General features: G+C 40.9%; 1 protein-coding gene across 2 annotated transcripts; it reads left to right on the plus strand.

The window, feature by feature from the left end:
* The first annotated feature begins 1745 nt into the window (after window positions 1-1745).
* Window positions 1746-17515, plus strand: LOC116053209 (pannexin-1). 2 transcript variants are annotated; one of them, XM_031304211.2, is made up of 8 exons: window positions 1746-2096; window positions 3546-3765; window positions 8199-8314; window positions 12402-12574; window positions 13284-13562; window positions 13847-14069; window positions 14569-14821; window positions 16033-17515. In XM_031304211.2, exons 2-8 carry the CDS (start codon window positions 3585-3587, stop codon window positions 16116-16118), a joined length of 1311 nt encoding a protein of 436 aa, XP_031160071.1. In that variant the 5' UTR covers window positions 1746-2096; window positions 3546-3584; the 3' UTR covers window positions 16119-17515. The 2 variants fall into 2 exon arrangements, with proteins under 2 accessions (XP_031160071.1, XP_031160070.1); XM_031304210.2 differs by having other exon boundaries at window positions 1838-2100.
* Window positions 17516-20983: the final 3468 nt, after the last annotated feature.

Consider the following 20983-nt stretch of genomic DNA (forward strand, 5'->3'; position numbering starts at 1 on the left):
GTGTAATGCAATTAGTAATTACTTGTTTAATAAAAGGCAGCATCAGTTTGTAAGAACTGAGAGATGCAGCGGACCTGCAGTTTTCTGGCAGTTCGTTCCAGATATGTGGTTGCATATGCATTTCCTTTTCCTTTTTTTCTTATGCAACAGTTACTTTGTATGTATATATTTGTTTTTTTTCTTTATTTATTGTGTAATTTATATGAACATTTAATATGTTTGTTTGTTTGTTTATGTATGCACCTACCACCAAGGCAAATTCTACACAAGTGTACTTATTGTGGCAATAAAACCTCTTCTGATTTCTGATTCTGATTAAAACGGAACGAGGACAGAAAGCAGACGACCTGAGTAGTCTGGATGATTCATAATGTAGCAGATCAGAAATGTATTTTGGCCCTATTAATATTAAGTGGCCAGTGCTTTATAAACCAACTGTGGTATTTTGAAATCATTTTTTTGAGAGACAGGAAGCCTGTGTGAGAAAGAAAAATCTGAACTTCACCCCTTTCATTACGCTAAACAGTGTAGTGTTAATGGTTTTATTTTTGTTTCCCTAAAACGCACACATCCTACACCTTTATTTTGACATACAACTATTCCCTTTCCGGTATCATTGTGCATATTTTATAAGAACTTGACGCAGCAGCGAGAAGTTGGGAGGACCAGGGAGGGGAGAGCGAGAAATGCCCAGAATTCAACGCGCTAGAGCGACATCAAAAACATTTTCAAAATGGTTTTGTTTTTATTTCTCAAACGTTTCTATAATGAACTTGGTCGCCTCGAGTGTAACCACTGTTCAATCCTCCCCAAAACATTAGCAGCCTAACGCAGGTGTGAACAATGGATTTAAACTGACGCTGCAATTTTATTTATCGTGATTTGTTTTTACATTTACAGCATCTTTCTTTTTATACAGGAAGGATCAATCTTCTATACATCAGTACTGCATGCTGCGTAGATAGTCACGCTGCCCAGGAGGATGCTGCCTTTATGGACTATTGGAAATATCTCCCAATCAGAGGAGGGAATCCCCTTTTTTTTTTGCAAAAACAGACAGCTGTTTAAGATTAACCAGCTTCAAACTACGGTTGAGATTTGGGAACATGTCCATTTCATAATTTTGATTATATTATAACCATATGTCATTTGCAATTTCTGTCTTCCGCAGAGTGATTTTAAATTTTATTATGTATGCAAACCTATATTTTAACTTGCACTGTTATGTCTTAGATTCTCATCTTGTTTTTTACTTGTGATTTTTTTCAGTTTTATAATAATTTAATTAGCATTTTCGGAGTTTGGGAGCCTGAGAGCCAAGATTTCCAGTGACAATGACTGCTTCTGTAACTGTTGTGCATCAGACAATAAATAACTTGAAACTTTAGTTACATAGCGCTTAATATTACAAAAACATGAACCTTAAGCATAAGTTGATGATTGCTTATGACTTGTTCGCAATGTAGCCTAGTGGTGGATTTCTACTGATGTCTAACATTTGAAAATATAATGTATGTGGCGGATATTGATGCAAATTAGTCTCAAGTCATCAGTTGTGAATTTAATCCAAAAAATTGTTTAGTTAAACCCTGTGGTTAAACCCACCCAGCCAATCACAAAATGCCAGACTTTTACTTGAATATTTTTACACTGTAGTATTGCTGAATTAAAATATGTATATACTTCTTCCACCATTGTCCATGGGTAAAAAAAACACAATCCTACCTAAAGAACAAAAAAACAAATAAAAAATGAATTCACCAGACACTCTTGACTTTACTCGACTCCCCCAAAAACACAAACTCACGAGCTACATTGAAGGCAGCACTGCAACTGGAAAATCAGAGCTGTCAATTTGCACTTGAAGGCATCTGTTTTTCAAGAGGGACGGAAGAAGTTTTCTGTTTTACAGGAAGAAGGCTCATTCGCTAGGGTTGTGTTTATAGTGTCATCATGTGTTGAATGTCTCTAGTCTGCCTCATCATTTAACTTCACTCCTGGAAAACACCTGTAGGCCTACATTACCTCTGCTGCAGCCGAAGTTGGGTCATTTCAGCCATGACACGTTGATAGATAGCCTACTTTAAACTTCGTCGGTAGGTAGGTTCAAGTTCATTAACCCGTTTTACAATGAATTGACGTTATAGACCACTTCACAGATGTGTCTATGGTCTAGCAATGGGATTCCATTGAAAAGGTCTATACTATACTGAGCTAAATAAATTAGAGGTAGCTTCTTCTAAACCTGAATACAACTGGTCTGTGTTAAGTTACTGAGACGCTTTTAAGTGAAGTTACTGAAAACAAAAGTGATGGTTAAGTCTAGTTATGAATGCATTTTCCGATCAGTCACACTCGTAGCTGGTTAAATAACGTACTCAAAGTGAACCAAGCTTCCAAATAAAGTGACTTTTTAGCTAAAAGAATATAATAAATACAAGTATAAACTGTAAAAATACTACTACATACTGCAAAACTCCTGCTCCAGCTAAACAAAGGAGCTTGTTGATGTTGTGGGAAGACGGCTCACGAGTTGTTTTCGTTCTTGGTATTTTGTAAATCAGCACACATGTTTCACCATTTTTAACCTCAAGAAATTCCTACAAACAAACCAGTCGGAGCTGCATAGAAGTGGTTATGGCTAAAATGGCGGGTGAATGATTATTCACGGTCGGAGACCATCAAAAGAAGATAACCATCAGTCTGTTATGCCTACAAATTACAATTATTCGTGTGTTGAACTGAGGTTACATTAGATTCAAGCACTATTGGCCGCTGCAGCTTCAAGTTTTAGAGGAATAGGATGCAAATCAGAAGCTATGGATCAAATGAGGTTATATAAACAAAAAATGAAACCAGATTATCAAAACACATGCATCATAAATATTTAATATCAATGCAAAAATAAAAGTCTACCACCTGTTAAGTTTCTGTATTTAGTTTGGGTTGAGTATTAAGGACTGCACTGATTGTAAATGGGGAACATGATAATATAAAAGGGGTATACAGTATGTCAAGTGGAAAATATAATTGTTTTTAAGAATATACACGACACCCTAATACATGAGATGAATGGTAAGTAAGTAAATGTTACTGGCGAACAACAGTGTGAAAGATTGCCCATTTTGGGATTAATAACATAACACCTTAACTATATACATAAAATGTATTTATCTGGTGTTTTATAGACATTAGTCACCTTTACTTAAAGGTTTTTGAGGTGGTCATTTTCACAAAGTTTGTGAACAGCATATCAATCAAAGTAATGTCTTTTTTTTATTTAGGAAGCAGAGCAATCAAATTGGGGAAGTCACCAGACTGGTAATCTTTGTCTGTGGTTGTCTACTGTACCAGCCTCTTTGGCTAGTAACCACACACACTGTTGACCTTATGATTCGCTTTGCGTTCTGATTCTACAAATGCAATTTGCCTGGCAAAACAGCAAAAGGAGCTTCAGGCAGTGAGGAAGTAGGTGCATGTCAATATTCTGCACAGAATGAGTCTTAAATATCTGAAGTGTTTCTCGATTTGTTTTGTGTCCTCAGGTGTTATTTATGTGCTGCGGGTAACAGACGAGCGGTGAGATGGCCATCGCCCACGTGGCTACAGAGTACGTGTTCAGCGATTTTCTGCTGAAGGACCCAAACCAGTCTCGATACCGCAGCGTCCGAACTGAGCTGGCTGTGGACAAGATGGTGACCTGTGTGGCAGTGGGCCTGCCCCTCCTCCTCATTTCTCTGGCCTTCGCTCAAGAAGTTTCAGTTGGTAAGTTTGGAGCCAGGGCTGGAGTCAAGACCACAAAGTTTGTTCCAAGACCAGATCCGGTGTAGTCCAGGTCTAGACTAGAGGTTTATTCAAGGAATGACGCTACGGAAAGCTGGACTCATTGGGAAAACTCTGACCTAAATAAAGCTAAACTGTTGATTGAACTGTATTTTTGAGGAACTGTAGATCTACAAAATGAATTTCACAAGAAATTCTTCATAGGGAAGCCAAAAGCCAAAGTAGGCTATAGTAAAACCATTCATAATCAAACTAATTGCATCTTTGCCTCAGTGGCGAAGTTGGCAGCCTTGATGTGTGAATTTGATTTTTCTTGGCTTTTGGAAAAATAACTCCAAGGCTCGGTTATAGGGGAATTCAGAAAGAGGTGGCCCATTGATGCTGAGTAGTGTTGCCACAGTTACTTTGAAAAAGTAACTTAGTTACTTTACAGATTACTTGATTTTAAAAGTTACGAAGTTAGATTACAAGTTACTTTATTAGTTACATTCAGCAGCTGCCGACCACACCCCCACAGCCTCAACATAAAAATGACAACCGGTTTACTGTGAGGCAGCTCGGCATTGACAGTAGTAGGGATCTTATTTATTATGGCACGAAACGAAGGCGAGTCAACCGTGTTTAAGGGCAGCATTTCCTCTACAACATACTGCCTGATCAACTTCTTCAACTCTCCCCCACTTACTGGTTTTGCACCGAAGTCCAGCTTTTGTTGTTTGGGTGGTGGGGGACCTTCTGCTCTCTGCTTCGCACCACCTGGTGGGACTTGCTCTGTAAGTTTGACTGCAGTGCTGCGACTCCAAATGTTTCTTCAAATTTGACGTAGTGTTTTTGTAGCTAGATAGCACTTTGTCGCCACCAGCACAGAGTGTACAACGAACCTTAATATTGCCGTCTTTAGCTGACACAAACTCAAAATAGTGACTGTATTTCCAGCTAGAAAACGCGCATCTCTCTCCTCCCTCCATTGTTGTTTACGTTTGTGCCGCTGCGTGGTACAAGTTAACTGTCCTCATGCTGAAAACGTGACTTGTCGCATACGTGACTTAACTCCCAGAGACGCAAGAAGAAAGCAAAAATATATTTTTTTACTAAGGAAAATGACAAAAATAGTAACGCACAGTGACTTGGATAAGTAACTTTAATCTGATTACTGGTTTGGAAATAGTAACGCGTTAGATTACTCGTTACTGAAAAAAGTGGTCAGATTAGAGTAACGCGTTACTGGCGTCACTGATGCTGAGTAGCATACATGCTGTAGATGGTCCCCCTGCGGCCTGTTCCTTAACACTAGGACGGCCAGGACGGTCATTTTGACCGTTTGTGGGTAATAACTTTGCTGAATAAAAAAAATACAATCCTGCTGCTGCTGGTACCTGACTTTTCCTAAAAGAGTCTGTATTTAAAAAGGCAAAGAAAATACAATCACTTTTACCTATTTCGGCCATACACGGTCATATTGACCACTCGGATTTTTGCGGTTTTGTTTTTAATCTTTTGCGCGGTTGAAGATGCATCTCGGTTGCTTAGTAATAATCATCGTCTCTGTCAGAGAAACGTAACTAGCGGTCTCGAGTAACAAGTGTGGGCATCACCGATGGGCCGAAGACAAAGCCAGAGTCGGTAACGTAGGCTACGGCGTGGATGGACTCAGTTCTGAATCCGAAGAAAAGCACCGGGCGCTCACTCTGAGAAAGGCGCGGTACACGTAGATGGCCGGTAGCTGTCTACGTGTTAATATAACTTTATACATCCTCAAACTGGCTGGAATCATTACACACATCCTCTCCAAGGAGTGCACCAGCTGGAAAATGTCCCGGAGGAAGTTCAGGCAGCAACTGGCAAAGTAGCTGAGAGCGGAGTTTATGGAGGAAAAAAGGGCCGCGGCGCACGGTCCGAGCAGCGCTGACACCACAGCAGACACCAAAACGGAGACTGCGGTCAAGCCAGCCGACACATCGTGAACGACAGTCAAGACAGCCGACCCAGTGTTTTTGCTGTACGTGATTATAATAGCTTTACGGTAATAGCGTCTCAGAACTGATTTCAAAATAAAAGCATTCGTCTGATACATAGCGAGAGACAGTCATTGAAAGCTAATACCGTCAAAGGAAATGTCTGACAAGGCCCTGTTTCCACACACTAATTTCACTTCAGGGTAATATTAGACGTACACCGCCTCATATTGCCACCCAGGAAGTTTCAAGTCATTCTGGTGTACAGTTTCAAAATAAAAGCCCACCAAAGATTCAAATATGAGAATAATTATATATGATTAATATATAAATTCCACTTCAGGGTTATAGTACACGCCCCATTAAGTATCAAGACATTCTGATGTGTAGTTTCAAAATAAAAGCCCGTCAAAGTCTCAAATATGACAATAATTATATAATGATTTTCGATTCAATTTAAAAGGAAACGCCCTGTTATCAAAGGATAATTCTACTTCAGGGTTATAATACTCGACCCCATGGTGTGACCCATTAAGTATCAAGACATTCTGATGTGTAGTTTCAAAATAAAAGCCCGTCAAAGCCTCAAATATGCGACTAATTATATAATGATTTGGGATTCAATTTAAAAGGAAACGCCTTGTTATCACAGACTTATTAATAGCAGAAGTATCTCATTAAACCATCCAAATCCAAAATAATTATATAATTAGTCGCATATTTGAGGCTTTGACGGGCTTTTATTTTGAAACTACACATCAGAATGTCTTGATACTTAATGGGTCACACCATGGGGTCGTGTACTATAACCCTGAAGTGGAATTATCCTTTGATAACAGGGCGTTTCCTTTAAAATTGAATCCAAAATAATTATATAATCAGTCGCATATTTGTGACTTTGACTGGCTTTTATTTTGAAACTACACATCAGAATGTCTTGATACTTAATGGGTCACACCATGGGGTCGTGTACTATAACCCTGAAGTGGAATTATCCTTTGATAACAGGGCGTTTCCTTTAAAATTGAATCCAAAATAATTATATAATTATTGTCATATTTGAGACTTTGACGGCCTTTTATTTTGAAACTACACATCAGAATGTCTTGATACTTAATGGGGCGTGTACTATAACCCTGAAGTGGAATTTATATATTAATCATATATAATTATTCTCATATTTGAATCTTTGGTGGGCTTTTATTTTGAAACTGTACACCAGAATGACTTGAAACTTCCTGGGTGGCAATATGAGGCGGTGTACGTCTAATATTACCCTGAAGTGAAATTAGTGTGTGGAAACAGGGCCTTGTCAGACATTTCCTTTGACGGTATTAGCTTTCAATGACTGTCTCTCGCTATGTATCAGACGAATGCTTTTATTTTGAAATCAGTTCTGAGACGCTATTACCGTAAAGCTATTATAATCACGTACAGCAAAAACACTGGGTCGGCTGTCTTGACTGTCGTTCACGATGTGTCGGCTGGCTTGACCGCAGTAAACGGAGGCAGTGACAGGTTAGGTTAGGTTATAAATGTTCAAATAACATACTTTTAACTTTTGTTTGGCTGTGAATTATGTTGAATGAATGAATATTTTTCGGGATATGAATGTATGAAATAATCACGGTTCACTATGCCATGATATGAATTATTGAAACACTATTAGGCTAGGCCTACTACTCAAAAGTATAATTAAAAGCGTTAAAATGTACATGTCGGTGTTATTATGTTGTTCTAAAGATATCCTAAGACAATACATTAATATCGCAATTGGGTATTTATCATGAGAGATTATAGAGTTTAGAATCTGGCGGTCAAAATGACCGCTCATGGCAGTTCTAGTAGTTCTGGGATTCCGGCACTTCCAGTATCTTAATACAGTGTAACTACTTCAGCATGTAAATAATGCACCTAAAATACAAACGTGAGCAAGGGCGTTGAGCAGCAGCAGGTGAAGGTGAAGCCACGAAAATCACCAGTTAACTTAATTTAAATTTGCAAGAACTATAGACTAATACAGGCTTAAATGAACTGACAACATAAGTTATACGACTTACAGTTCTCAAGGATGCACACATGCCATCTCAACCGGGTCCTCCGGACAGCCTGTCTCTTTTTTCTTTCTCCCTTTTCTCCGCGCTATTCTCCGACGTGCTCTCCAACAATCACTGCTGATAGATCATAGACGGCTTTTTGTACATTTCTAATACCGTGGCGGGAGGAATCTAACCGTGGCGGGCCGCCACTTGCCAATCAACATAGAGGAAACACTGACACAACTGAGCTGCATATTGAACTGGGTGGATGGATGGATATTCATACGTTATTTATACATCATGCTTTAATGCTATATAATAAAAAACCAACAGTGCTCCAGTTTAAGATTTCAGTCTCGTTCCAATCACTTTCTCTCATGTTTTTGTGTGTCATTTTTTTCTGTCTCTGTGTTTGTTTCAGGTACTCAGATCAGCTGCTTTGCTCCTTCTAATTTCTCCTGGAGGCAAGCTGCTTATGTGGACTCGTTCTGCTGGGCGTCTGTACATACACACACTCTACCTCTGTGGCTGCACAAGGTACACACACACACACACACACACACACACACACACACACACACACACACACGGTTAGAATTCCTGCAACTATTCCATATGTGTTACTACTAGAGATTAGTTTGATGTTTAAAACATGTCCATACACATGTAACATGCTTTGAAACACGCCTTCTACCAGAACAATAAGGCAGGTTTAGACTGCAGGCTCATTACAATGAGTCATCATGCCATGCAGTAATAATATAGGTATGCCATGCTGCATGGAAATAATAAATGTCTGAAAGGGATTTTCTTAAAAATTCCTAACAGGATGCACTTGTTTAAAGGAACACGCCGACTTATTGGGACTTAGGCTTATTCACAGTAACCCCCAGAGTTAGACAAGTCCATACATACCCTTCTCATCTCTGTGCGTGCTGTAACTCTGTCTGACGCCCCCAGCGCTAGCTAGTTGTTCTCTGTATATTAAAAATAATAAAGTAGTAGCCTACTCTAGGTCAAATTTAAATTCTGCACAGGCAGGTTTTAATTTGACATTTTAGGGCGTGGTTGACAATATTAGGATGTTGTAGGCTAAGGGGAGACATAGAGCGCAATGTTTGGTGTGTGTCTATACATTCCTAAGTTGATCTTTGGGACCCCCTCGAAAACGAGATGATACATCTCAAGAGGTTTATCCGAATAATAAACAAATTTTGAACAATAACATTTTGAACAATCTAACTGTAGGAGCACTGGCATTAGAACAGCACAGCTAATAGTACATCAACATGTTTTGTAGTGACACCCAGTAAAGTCTAAGATAATTTACAGCTTGACCTACTGTCCTACTGTACATTGTATAGTGTTATACTTTTTCTTTTCACTTTGGCTACTGAACTAATTTGCTTCCTTTTTAAATCATGGTATCACGTTCATGCAGTTAGAGAAGCCTAATGAAAAACATCGGATTTGTTCCTGTATTAACCTCAAAAACGTTATCAGACAAGTTATGGAGGTTTGACACTGGTTAGTGAGTTAGTTTTTTTTAATTTGCATAATTACAGAGTTTGTAGTAGCTTCCATTTTTTTCTGCACAGGACGTGACGCTGCAACTACCACCCAAACTTCTCAAAAAGCCAGGGAGAAATCTCGATGTTGTATTCACGTAACAGTAAAAAAATGTACATTCTTAGCGATAAAGGGATAGCAGATACAATACTATTTGTATTGAAACAAACATACTACTGGTTTAATTTAATTTAATTTATACTGTTTATTGATCCCCAGTGGGGAAAATACAATTTACACTCTGTTTGTTAGAAATCACTACACACAGGCCTGAAATACACACACACACATGCTCAGGACCTATTCATGCACAAATGGAGAGATGTCAGAGTGAGTGGGCTGCCAGTGCTGGACCAGCGCCCTGAGCGGTTGGCAGGGGGTACGGTGCCTTGCTCAAGAGCACCTGGCAGTGCCCAGGAGGTGAACTGGCATCTCTCCAGCTACCAATCCACACTCTGTACTTTGGTCCGTACTGGGACTTGAGCCAGCGACCCTCCGGTTCCCAACCCAACTCCCTACAGACCCAAAAAAAATAAAACTGCAACATTGGGCGCCCGGATAGCTCAGTTGGTAGAGCGGGCGCCCATATATAGAGGTTTACTCCTCGACACAGCAGGCCTGGGTTAGACTCCGCCCTGCGGCCCTTTGCTGCATGTCATTCCCCCCTCTCTCCCCTTTCATTTCTTCAGCCGTCCTATCAAAATAAAGGCTGAAAATGCCCAAAAAAATAATCTTAAAAAAAAAAAAAATGCAACATTGACTACATTGCTATAAGGGCTGGGTATCATTTAAAATGTACGATACCGGTACCAATACCAGTACCTTTTTAAAGTGAAACTGATACCAAAAGAGTACTTCATTTGATATCTTGCGGTAATTGGCTACGAGCAAAACCATACAAATAGTCTTTTAGTTCTAGATCTGGGTACAGAAAGGATCAAATGCAGGTATCGTTTGACTGGAGAAGTTTTAATACTACTTGGTACTAGGTTATTTATTTCAGTTGATACCTTATATTGCGTTCCGATACCCAGCCCTAACTGCTACATCTAAATGCAGTTACGCTGCTGCACTCTTGACCAATATTATTATCAATGAACCAAACAATGCCTCCTAACTAACACTAAAATAACTAAAATAAAATTGAAATCAAATCTTTAAGTCAATGAAATAGTTTTTAATTGTCTTTCAAGTTCAGCATGCGCCAGGTTGGCACCAAGTTTAGAGCTTATTTGTCAAATGAAATGGAGCCAACAACCTCTAGTGTGTCCTTTAGGATTTTTTGGGGGCAGATCTGTCGGCCCTCCCCCCCCTCCCCCAACGCCGCCAACAGTGTTGCCACAGTTACTTTGAAAAAGTAACTTAGTTACTTTACAGATTACTTGATTTTAAAAATAACTTAGTTACTTTACAGATTACTTGATTTTAAAAAATAACTTAGTTACTTTACAGATTACTTGATTTTAAAAGTAACGAAGTTAGATTACAAGTTACTTTATTAGTTACATTCAGCAGCTGCCGACAACACCCCCACAGCCTCAACATAAAAATGACAACCGGTTTACTGTGAGGCAGCTCGGCATTGCCAGTAGTAGGGATCTTGTTTATTATGGCACGAACGAGAGCAGTCAGCCGTGTTAAGGGCAGCATTTCCTCTACAACATACTGCCTGATCAACTTCTTCAACTCTCCCCCACTTACTGGTTTTGCACCGAAGTCCAGCTTTTGTTGTTTGGGTGGTGGGGGACCTTCTGCTCTCTGCTTCGCACCACCTGGTGGGACTTGCTCTGTAAGTTTGACTGCAGTGCTGCGACTCCAAATGTTTCTTCAAATTTGACGTAGTGTTTTTGTAGCTAGATAGCACTTTGTCGCCACCAGCACAGAGTGTACAACGAACCTTAATATTGCCATCTTTAGCTGACACAAACTCAAAATAGTGACTGTATTTCCAGCTAGAAAACGCGCATCTCTCTCCTCCCTCCATTGTTGTTTACGTTTGTGTCGCTGCGTGGTACAAGTTAACTGTCCTCATGCTGAAAACGTGACTTAACTCCCAGAGACGCAAGAAGAAAGCAAAAATATATATTTTTACTAAGGAAAATGACAAAAATAGTAGCCTAACGCACAGTGACTTGGATAAGTAACTTTAATCTGATTACTGGTTTGGAAATAGTAACGCGTTAGATTACTCGTTACTGAAAAAAGTGGTCAGATTAGAGTAACGCGTTACTAAGTCACTGGCCGCCAAATGTGTTACGTATTAAACGGAACTGACACTTCGCTGCAACACAAACAAATATATTTATTCACTTCTATTCACACACAATGAGGCATATTTTCTGAATTGAACTGTATTTTTGAGGAACTGTAGATCTACAAAATTAATTTTACAAGAAATTCTTCATAGGGAAACCAAAAGCCAAAGTAGGCTATAGTAAAACCATTCATAATGAAACTAATTGCATCTTTGCCTCAGTGGCAAAGTTGGCAGCCTTGATGTGTGAATTTGATTTTTCTTGGCTTTTGGAAAAATAACTCCAAGGCTCGGTTATAGGGGAATTCAGAAAGAGGTGGCCCATTGATGCTGAGTAGCATACATGCTGTAGATGGTCCCCCTGCGGCCTGTTCCTTAACACTAGGACGGCCAGGACGGCCATTTTGACCGTTTGTGGGTAATAACTTTGCTGCATCTTGGTTGCTTAGTAATAATCATCGTCTCTGTCAGAGAAACGTTACTAGCGGTCTCGAGTAACAAGTGTGGGCATCACCGATGGGCCGAAGACAAAGCCAGAGTCGGTAACGTAGGCTACGGCGTGGATGGACTCAGTTCTGAATCAGAAGAAAAGCACCGGGCGCTCGCTCTGTGAAAGGCGCCCGGTTCATAGAGGAAACACTGACCTCACTGTAGAAATAGGGATTGCGTGCATGTCAGCTAAAGATAGTGACTCCTGTCTTTGGGTGGAGATTTGGACAGTTGTTTGGTTGTGTTTGCATGTCTTATATCAACCAGTGTATAATGTGATTGGTCACTTACTATCCTGTCTCTTCTCTGCAGTTCTTCCCCTACATCCTGCTGCTGGTGGCGGTGCTGATGTACACCCCGGCGTTGTTCTGGAGGTTTTCTGCAGCACCCCTCCTGCAGTCGGACCTCAGCTTCCTCATGGAGGAGTTGGACCGGTCTTACAACCGCGCTGTCACTCTGGCAAAACGCATGGCCACCTCAGACGGGTACAGTACACCTGAAATCAACTCGGAATTGCAGAGAAAAACTGGTGTTAGGATACCGTTGGGTTCAGATTTAGCATCGCATAAGAAAACTGGTTTGAGTTTGTGCAGTGTGTGAAATCTATGACAATTTTGGGGTGGGTCCCTTGCTGCTGTTGTGTGTGAAATCTATGACTATTGGGAGGGGTCCCTTGCTGCTGTTGTGTCAAAGTCTGTTTCTCAAAACCAACTTCATACCAGCAATTATCTCGAAATGAATTCTGGACCTGACCTAACTTGTTGAAACAAGCGCACACTCAGTAATCCTGCACATTTTACACACAGCTGGCAACAATATCTTTATTGATTATTGTTTTTCCCGTCTAAACACTGGTGAACTGTTCCAACAGATTCCAGGTTGATGCAGTGAGATTATTTGGCCGGCAAACCTCACTTTTGTTGGTTTAGTGACATAAAGGCTGTTTAACAACTTTTAATGGTTTTCCCTGAATATATAAGGAGTGATATTTTGCATATGGGATTGTATATGTTTACTGGACTTAAATAATGTAAATGACGGCTTTCAAATATGCAGAGAGGCAGTATCCTCAGAGTTTAAATGTGGATATTGAATGTAATTAATAAAGCCATCACACATGTTAAGTTATCCTGGCTTTCTGCTTTCTCCTAACTGTTCTCTTTCTCTCTCTGCGTCTGTATTCTCTTAATGCAGCGACATCACCGAGGGCTGTTTCGATTACCCGCTGGTGGAGAAGTTTCTGATGACCAAGCGCTGCTCGCGGTCGATGCTGTTTTACTACCTGCTGTGTCGCGGCCTGACTCTAGTCACCCTGCTGTGTGCCTGCGTCTACCTGGGCTACTACCTCCGCCTGGCCTCCAGAACGGACGAGTTTGGCTGCAGCCTGCGTGTCGGCCTGCTCGCCTCCGACCCGGGCGTCCCCGACAAGGTGCAGTGTAAGCTCGTCGCTGTGGGAGTCTTCTATTTGCTGAGGTATTTGTCTGTGCAGCAGGCGGTTCGGTTTGGTCCCCTTTTTTTTTTCATGATAGTTCTGGATGGCATTATTATCCTAAGGTGTCTTTGTTATTTTGTCCACCTGTGTAATGGTTTGCGGTTTGTAAATTGACTTTGCACCATCATCTAGATAAACTTCATATTTGTCATTCAGTCTAAATGTTGTGAATTAGTTTCAATCCTTGTATTGTTTGTGGAGTTGTTGTCAGGCCTCCTCTCTACAGGTCAAACTGCAGCCTGCTTCTTTAACTCTCTCTTTCCAGCCTTGTCAACTTGGTTCTGTTCGTTGCGCTGATTCCCGCGGTGATCTACGCCGGTCTCCGTCCCCTCTTCTGCCATGGATATGCCCGCTTCCTGGAAACCTACCAATCACTGCCCACCGTGAGCGTCCTGCCCACCCCCGGTAACCAATGGGACGATCTCTCACTGTATTTGCTCTTCCTGGAGGAGAACCTCAGCGAACTGAAGTCCTACAAATACATCAAGGTGTGTTGGCATCTATTGTGCGTTTGTGTCTGAAATCACTCCCTTTTGACTATATAGTGCACTATATTTACTGTCGACCAATGTCTGCTCACAATCCCACAATGCAGTGTCACATTTTATAGATGTAAAATGAACAGTTGTGCGTGTCTACAGCTGTCAGTGATGAAGTGTCAGAAATCTCAGATTACTTCTCTCTGTAGAGGAGTAGTGAATGGGAAAATGAGAGACTGATTTCAGACAGCCCAGGTGATACGTCATTCTCGTTCCTTATTTTGGATCCTGCCGTTATGTCAATTAGTTTTCATCAAAATCTTATTTTATTACCAAGCTCCGTTTCCAGTGTGAAACTCAGTGATGAGAAAAAAAGTGATCAAAAACACAAGTATGGTGTACAATTATTTAGTTTTGGCAACTAAAACAGGAATATATGGTCATATAGAATTATTTGCAGCTCTCCTTGTCCTTTCGTTGTCCAAATGCGCATGTCTTCTGACTGTAGGTGTTGGAGTTGTTGAAGAGACGAGGCGAATGCTCTGGAGAAGACTTTGATTCCATGGGTCTGCTGCAGACTCTGTGTCCAGTGAAGATGGACAGCGTGGATGGGAGAAAACCTACCGGTGCTGCGGGGAAACAGGGTCAAGTAAAGACAAACGCAGCGGGCTCTGCCGGCAGCCCCACAGCACCTAAGAACAGCTGCGAGAGTCCAAACTCATCCGAGGATAACGACAGCAAGATGGAAACTGAGATGAAAGGTGAGCGCAGACGGTAATCTATGAAGGAGTCAAAATAACATTTAAATTGAGAAATTCATTACTATTGTTTAGCATAGTTCTGTCATCAGTTTCAGTTCAGATTGATAATATGAAATTCAGTTTAAGAGGTTAAACCGTCTTTGGTTCATTTCCTTTTAAACTGTGCCACCTTCAAAGACTCGAATGAGTTGGCCTTGGCATGACTCAGTGTAGTTTTACAACTTTTTGTTTTAAGTAAATGTGAAGGGGAAGGATTAGAAATGACAGGAAACAGAGAGTTAAAGGTGGAGGAATGGGTGTGTGATGGTGATAATTGTCTCCAACAAACAAAACCTGTTTCCTGAGCATGCATGCCATTTTCCAGAATGCATGTCAATGCAATTTTTTTTTTTTTAAAGAAATAGGCAATATCTGATATCCTACAAAATTTATATTTTTAAAGTGAATAATGGTTTTTTTGTGACTCGTCCAAAATCTCCATATACAAGACGATAACACAGCTATGTAAAAAGGTTGATATTGCTCTAGTCCAGGGGTCACCAACACGGTGCCCGCGGGCACCAGGTAGCCCCCAAGGACCACATGAGTAGCCCTCAGGCCTGTTCTAAAAATAAAAATTGAATATTGATATTATCTGTTTCCCACCTTGTTAAGTCATTGTTGATAATTATTGATAATGAGAAATCATTAACGTGATCAGTGTCTTCACATAGATGACTATCATTAATCATTAATAATCATATATAACTAAAGGCAAACTGAGCAAATTTGTTATTTCAGAAGAGCATATCAAACTGGTAGCCCTTCGTATGACTCAGTACCCATGAAGTAGCTCTCAGTTTCTAAAAGGTTGGTGACCCCTGCTCTAGTCTATATCCTTCGCGTTCCACTTTGGAGGAGGATCTGGCAAAGCCAGACTAATATGCAAAAACAAAAGTGAATTGTCATTTTTTTACACTTTGTTTTTTAAAACAAGCGAGACACAGCACATATTAATTATTAAGCTTTACATGTTCTGGTAGGCGGATTTTGTCAACATTGGACAGAGCCCGGCTAGCTGTTTCCAGTCTTAATGACAAGCTAAGCTAAGCTAACCGACTGTACGGATCCTGAAAAAAATGTGGGCCACATAGTAAATATACTCTGTACATTTGTACACAAAACACCAAATACTAATTCAGTAACATGTTAAAGTGTTGATCTATTTTCAGAGCTGACTCCCTTGATACTAAGAAACAGCGACGTAACGGGCAGCAAAAGCAGCGAGGGAGAGACTCTCCGACAGCGAGCGCTGTGATCGGCGGCTGGCACGGCGAGGGAGACCTGGACGAAGTTGTTTCTTGAGGGGAAATGACTTCACAACTCTCCCACGGTGCATCCGCTGCTCATGCCCTTCCTGTCCTGATGGAGGGGTTAGAAAAGTGGAACGGGAGAGCAAAGCACCATCATTGTCCCTTTTTTTTTTTTTTAATAATGTGCCTTTTTTTTTTTTTTAGAGTGGTTTGAGAAGCAGATTTATTTTTGTCTTAACAGCGCAGTTAAATAAAAAAGTGAGGATGTGAGCATGGGGTATTAAAACTAGACACTGGAAGATGACAGTACAGTAAGACACGTTGGTAGAGATTTCAGGAATCGTTGAATTTGTCGAACCATGAAGGACTCATACAAACTTATTTTTGACTTAATGTTTGGAACACTACAGTACTACAATGCAAGGGGTAGGGTTTTAACTGAGTTAAATATTATAGAAAGTGTCTTAAAGCTGCCACCGTATGACAATTTCAGCTTAAATTCAAGTTAAAGTATGGAATTGTCAAAATTGCAGTCATGCAGGTGATGTATTTATTTGCACTGCCATTGTGGGAGAATGTAATTTTTATGAGATTATCAATCACATTACAAGATAATGTCAAGGTTGTGAAGGAGGATACCACTCAATGAGGAAGTCATTCTTCATTATTGGCAGCTGGAACAGAAACCTGTGCTCATAAATGTCATTGGGTGTTTTGCTCTCTGGTCTATTTTAAAGGAGCATTCTCAGTTTTTGCAGTCATTCATTGGATTATCTATATAAGATGTTTTACATGTGGTACAAATGGAGGACGAGGAAAAATGGTACAAGCTGATCAGCATAATTTCTCCTAAATGTCAGTCATTTCTAAGGAACAGCACATCACAGGTAATAACTCAAGTAATATCCAGTTTGGGGGCTTTGGGTTAAATCATTTTGTCAGAGTTTATACTTTTTTTTCAGATGTTTGGATGTCTCAACCTGGAATTAAACTTGCCATGTTTGTTTTGGGAATCTCAGGGATAAAAACATTTCACTACATCGCATGTGATTGTCAGTGTTTACGTCAGACTTGTATTTTAAGCCTCTTCCACTGCCTGTATATATGTACTGCACTAAGTGGAACATTTTAAAATATCTTCATGAAATTGGTCAGGTCTCCTCTTTACTATATATCAGTGTGTTTAAGAACTTCTCTGCTGTTGCCCATTTCTGGGGTCCTTATTAATGTAAAGTGATGCTTTTTGTTTTTTCGTGATATGAGAAAACCTTTCCAGTGTTCAATTTCTGAAATGACATTTTGATGTCTACAACTGCTGTTGGTCATGTTTGAGATATAATGGCTGTTACTATTACACTTGTAGTATTGTCTGCAGTCTTAGAAATAAATATAGTCGATTTTACTGTTGAGTTATATGTCTGATTACTTTATGTGGGGTAAAGGTTTACAGTTTTACTGTAGGGACTTTATGCCACAGCAGAAGTAATGTGTTGTATGTATAACATTATTACATAAACAGGATGGAACACCCTTAGTAAGTCTGTTTTAAAACCGCAGCATCAATACTGTTAACCTTCTGTCTTGTCAGTAGGTGGGGCCATTTTACCAAGTCCTCACCAGATAGTCCTCTTGGTGTCAGACGCTCCTCCATCTATTAGGTCTGCAAATCCTGGCTGTAAAGTCGGTCCTGGAGAGATGTGAGGAGAATGCAAAGAAGAAAATTCCCCTAATATCTGAGTGAAAATGGGGTTAGGTCTGAGCCTCACCATTCCCCCCTAAAATATGTTAAGTTGTTGTCTCAGTAATTACAAAAACTGACTTTGCAGCGGTTAGTACACAAAAGTATATTTCACTGCAAATTAAAGAGTATTCTCGGGAGCTTTTGGGGGTTTTAAATCATGAACTTGGGAAATAAAGGACATGTTCTTACATCATGCCATCACATTTTTACCAACTATTTAACACTGTAAACTGATTGAAATATGCTTCCTTTCTACATTATATTCAAAAACACAGACAGATTGATTTGAGTTAAAAATCACAAAATATTTATTTTTCATTTCAAGTCAAGCTCTACTATAAAATATATAAATAAATAAAATGTGTTAAATTAGTTATTAATATAATCAATTCACCTCTCTTAATTTGAATAAATAACAGGAATTATGTGGCGTTTGGTTAACTGAGGTCACAGTTAATAAGCAGTCGGTTGGTCAATTGATGGACTTCGGTACAGAGGAATAACTTTCTTTTAATTGTAGCATTAGAAGTGTAGCATGTAGAAATTTAATTGTAGCAATTTGATTTCTTCCTCTGTCTGATTTCAGATCTGATGTATTATTATTTGATATATTTCTCCTTGAAATGACGTTCTCTCTACTGAAGAGTCTACGTTGACTGTAGACAGTTGAGGCCCGTCATTGGCCCAGAGTCTACTTGACTGTAGACAGTTACAGCCTGTCATTGGCCCAGAGTCTACTTGACTGTAGACAGTTACGGCCCGTCATTGGCCCAGACTGTAGACAGTTACGGCCCGTCATTGGCCCAGAGTATACTTGACTGTAGACAGTTACGGCCCGTCATTGGCCCAGAGTCTACGTTCACTGTAGACAGTTACGGCCCGTCATTGGCCCAGAGTCTACGTTCACTGTAGACAGTTACGGCCCGTCATTGGCCCAGACTGTAGACAGTTACGGCCCGTCATTGGCCCAGAGTCTACGTTGACTGCAGACAGTTACGCCCGTCATTGGCCCAGAGTCTACGTTGACTGCAGACAGTTACGCCCGTCATTGGCCCAGAGTCTACGTTGACTGTAGACAGTTACGGCCCGTCATTGGCCCAGACTGTAGACAGTTACGGCCCGTCATTGGCCCAGAGTCTACGTTGACTGTAGACAGTTACGGCCCGTCATTGGCCCAGAGTCTACGTTGACTGTAGACAGTTACGGCCGTCATTGGCCCAGAGTCTACGTTGACTGTAGACAGTTACGGCCCGTCATTGGCCCAGACTGTAGACAGTTACGGCCCGTCATTGGCCCAGAGTCTACGTTCACTGTAGACAGTTACGGCCCGTCATTGGCCCAGAGTCTACGTTCACTGTAGACAGTTACGGCCCGTCATTGGCCCAGACTGTAGACAGTTACGGCCCGTCATTGGCCCAGAGTCTACGTTGACTGCAGACAGTTACGCCCGTCATTGGCCCAGAGTCTACGTTGACTGCAGACAGTTACGCCCGTCATTGGCCCAGAGTCTACGTTGACTGTAGACAGTTACGGCCCGTCATTGGCCCAGACTGTAGACAGTTACGGCCCGTCATTGGCCCAGAGTCTACGTTGACTGTAGACAGTTACGGCCCGTCATTGGCCCAGACTGTAGACAGTTACGGCCCGTCATTGGCCCAGAGTCTACGTTGACTGTAGACAGTTACGGCCCGTCATTGGCCCAGACTGTAGACAGTTACGGCCCGTCATTGGCCCAGAGTCTACGTTGACTGCAGACAGTTACGCCCGTCATTGGCCCAGAGTCTACGTTGACTGCAGACAGTTACGCCCGTCATTGGCCCAGAGTCTACGTTGACTGTAGACAGTTACGGCCCGTCATTGGCCCAGACTGTAGACAGTTACGGCCCGTCATTGGCCCAGAGTCTACGTTGACTGTAGACAGTTACGGCCCGTCATTGGCCCAGACTGTAGACAGTTACGGCCCGTCATTGGCCCAGAGTCTACGTTGACTGTAGACAGTTACGGCCCGTCATTGGCCCAGACTGTAGACAGTTACGGCCCGTCATTGGCCCAGAGTCTACGTTCACTGTAGACAGTTACGGCCCGTCATTGGCCCAGAGTCTACGTTCACTGTAGACAGTTACGGCCCGTCATTGGCTCAGAGTCTAGGCCAATCAAAGAGCCGAACTGTCTACGGTCATAGACTACCAATCAAAATTAGCCCAAGCAACCACATGGTGTCAGTGCGTAACCATCGTCAACAATCAGCATCTCAATATGATATATGATATATTTCAATACATTACATACGTTCTGTCTGATTTTCGTCCCGACGAACAGAGCATCATTTGGTCCCTGATCGCCTACACGAGGACATACCGATCTCGACTAGAAGCTAGTGCTAGCTACCAAGTACTACCAGAGACCACTATCAAGGTACACCAGACACTTTGAGGTAAGATAACTATATACTATTCAATTTAGACAATTATAAACACATAGAAAATGGCTTATGTTAAAGTTTAGAGCGACCGATGATTTTGTTAGGATGAAAAGTTACTGCTATAGCATATCTGTCCATTCACCTAACGTAGAGTTAGCTGCCGCTAGATGCTGCTAGGTACCGCTAGCTCGCCTCTCAAATCACCCCAGAACAGCCAAGGTGGACACTTTAAAATATCAACTACAGGATGTATTTAATATAAACGGGTTTATTTGATTGATGTGGGCATTCAGTCTTAACCAGATCTAGATGTAATGTTAGTCGCTGAGTAGTGACGTAGGTGAATGAGCTTGCTCATCACTGAATAATGGAGATTATAAGTGAAATTGATGCTATAATGGTAGATTTTGTCCTGCATTTACCTACAACGGTCATATTCTAGCGATATAGCTTTTTGATTTATCAACAAGATATAACCTTTTTATTTTTAATAAAAGATTTTTTAGTATAATGGGAGTCATTCTTTTTAAATCATGGGAGCTTTGTTGAATCAACGCTATAAAGTTTATTTTCGCTAAAAATGTATACACCATGGCTATATTTATATTCTTTTCCTGTCTACATTGTGATACGTTGTTAGCGTTGTAACGTGGAAGTTGAGTGACACCAACGACAATGCACGAGCGCTCTTTTGAGCTGCAACTCAT

The sequence above is a fragment of the Sander lucioperca genome, chromosome 5 (genome assembly GCF_008315115.2).
Source record: "Sander lucioperca isolate FBNREF2018 chromosome 5, SLUC_FBN_1.2, whole genome shotgun sequence".
In the NCBI taxonomy this organism is placed as follows: domain Eukaryota; kingdom Metazoa; phylum Chordata; class Actinopteri; order Perciformes; family Percidae; genus Sander; species Sander lucioperca.

What these genes read in the sequence shown, in the direction of transcription:
- LOC116053209 (XM_031304211.2), top strand. Translation starts at nt 3,585, where the DNA reads ATGGCCATCGCCCACGTGGCTACAGAGTACGTGTTCAGCGATTTTCTG. An exon ending in GGAGTCTTCTATTTGCTGAG is followed by an intron (nt 13,563 to 13,846) that starts GTATTTGTCTGT and finishes CTCTCTTTCCAG; the next exon opens with CCTTGTCAACTTGGTTCTGT. An exon ending in GATGGAAACTGAGATGAAAG is followed by an intron (nt 14,822 to 16,032) that starts GTGAGCGCAGAC and finishes ATCTATTTTCAG; the next exon opens with AGCTGACTCCCTTGATACTA.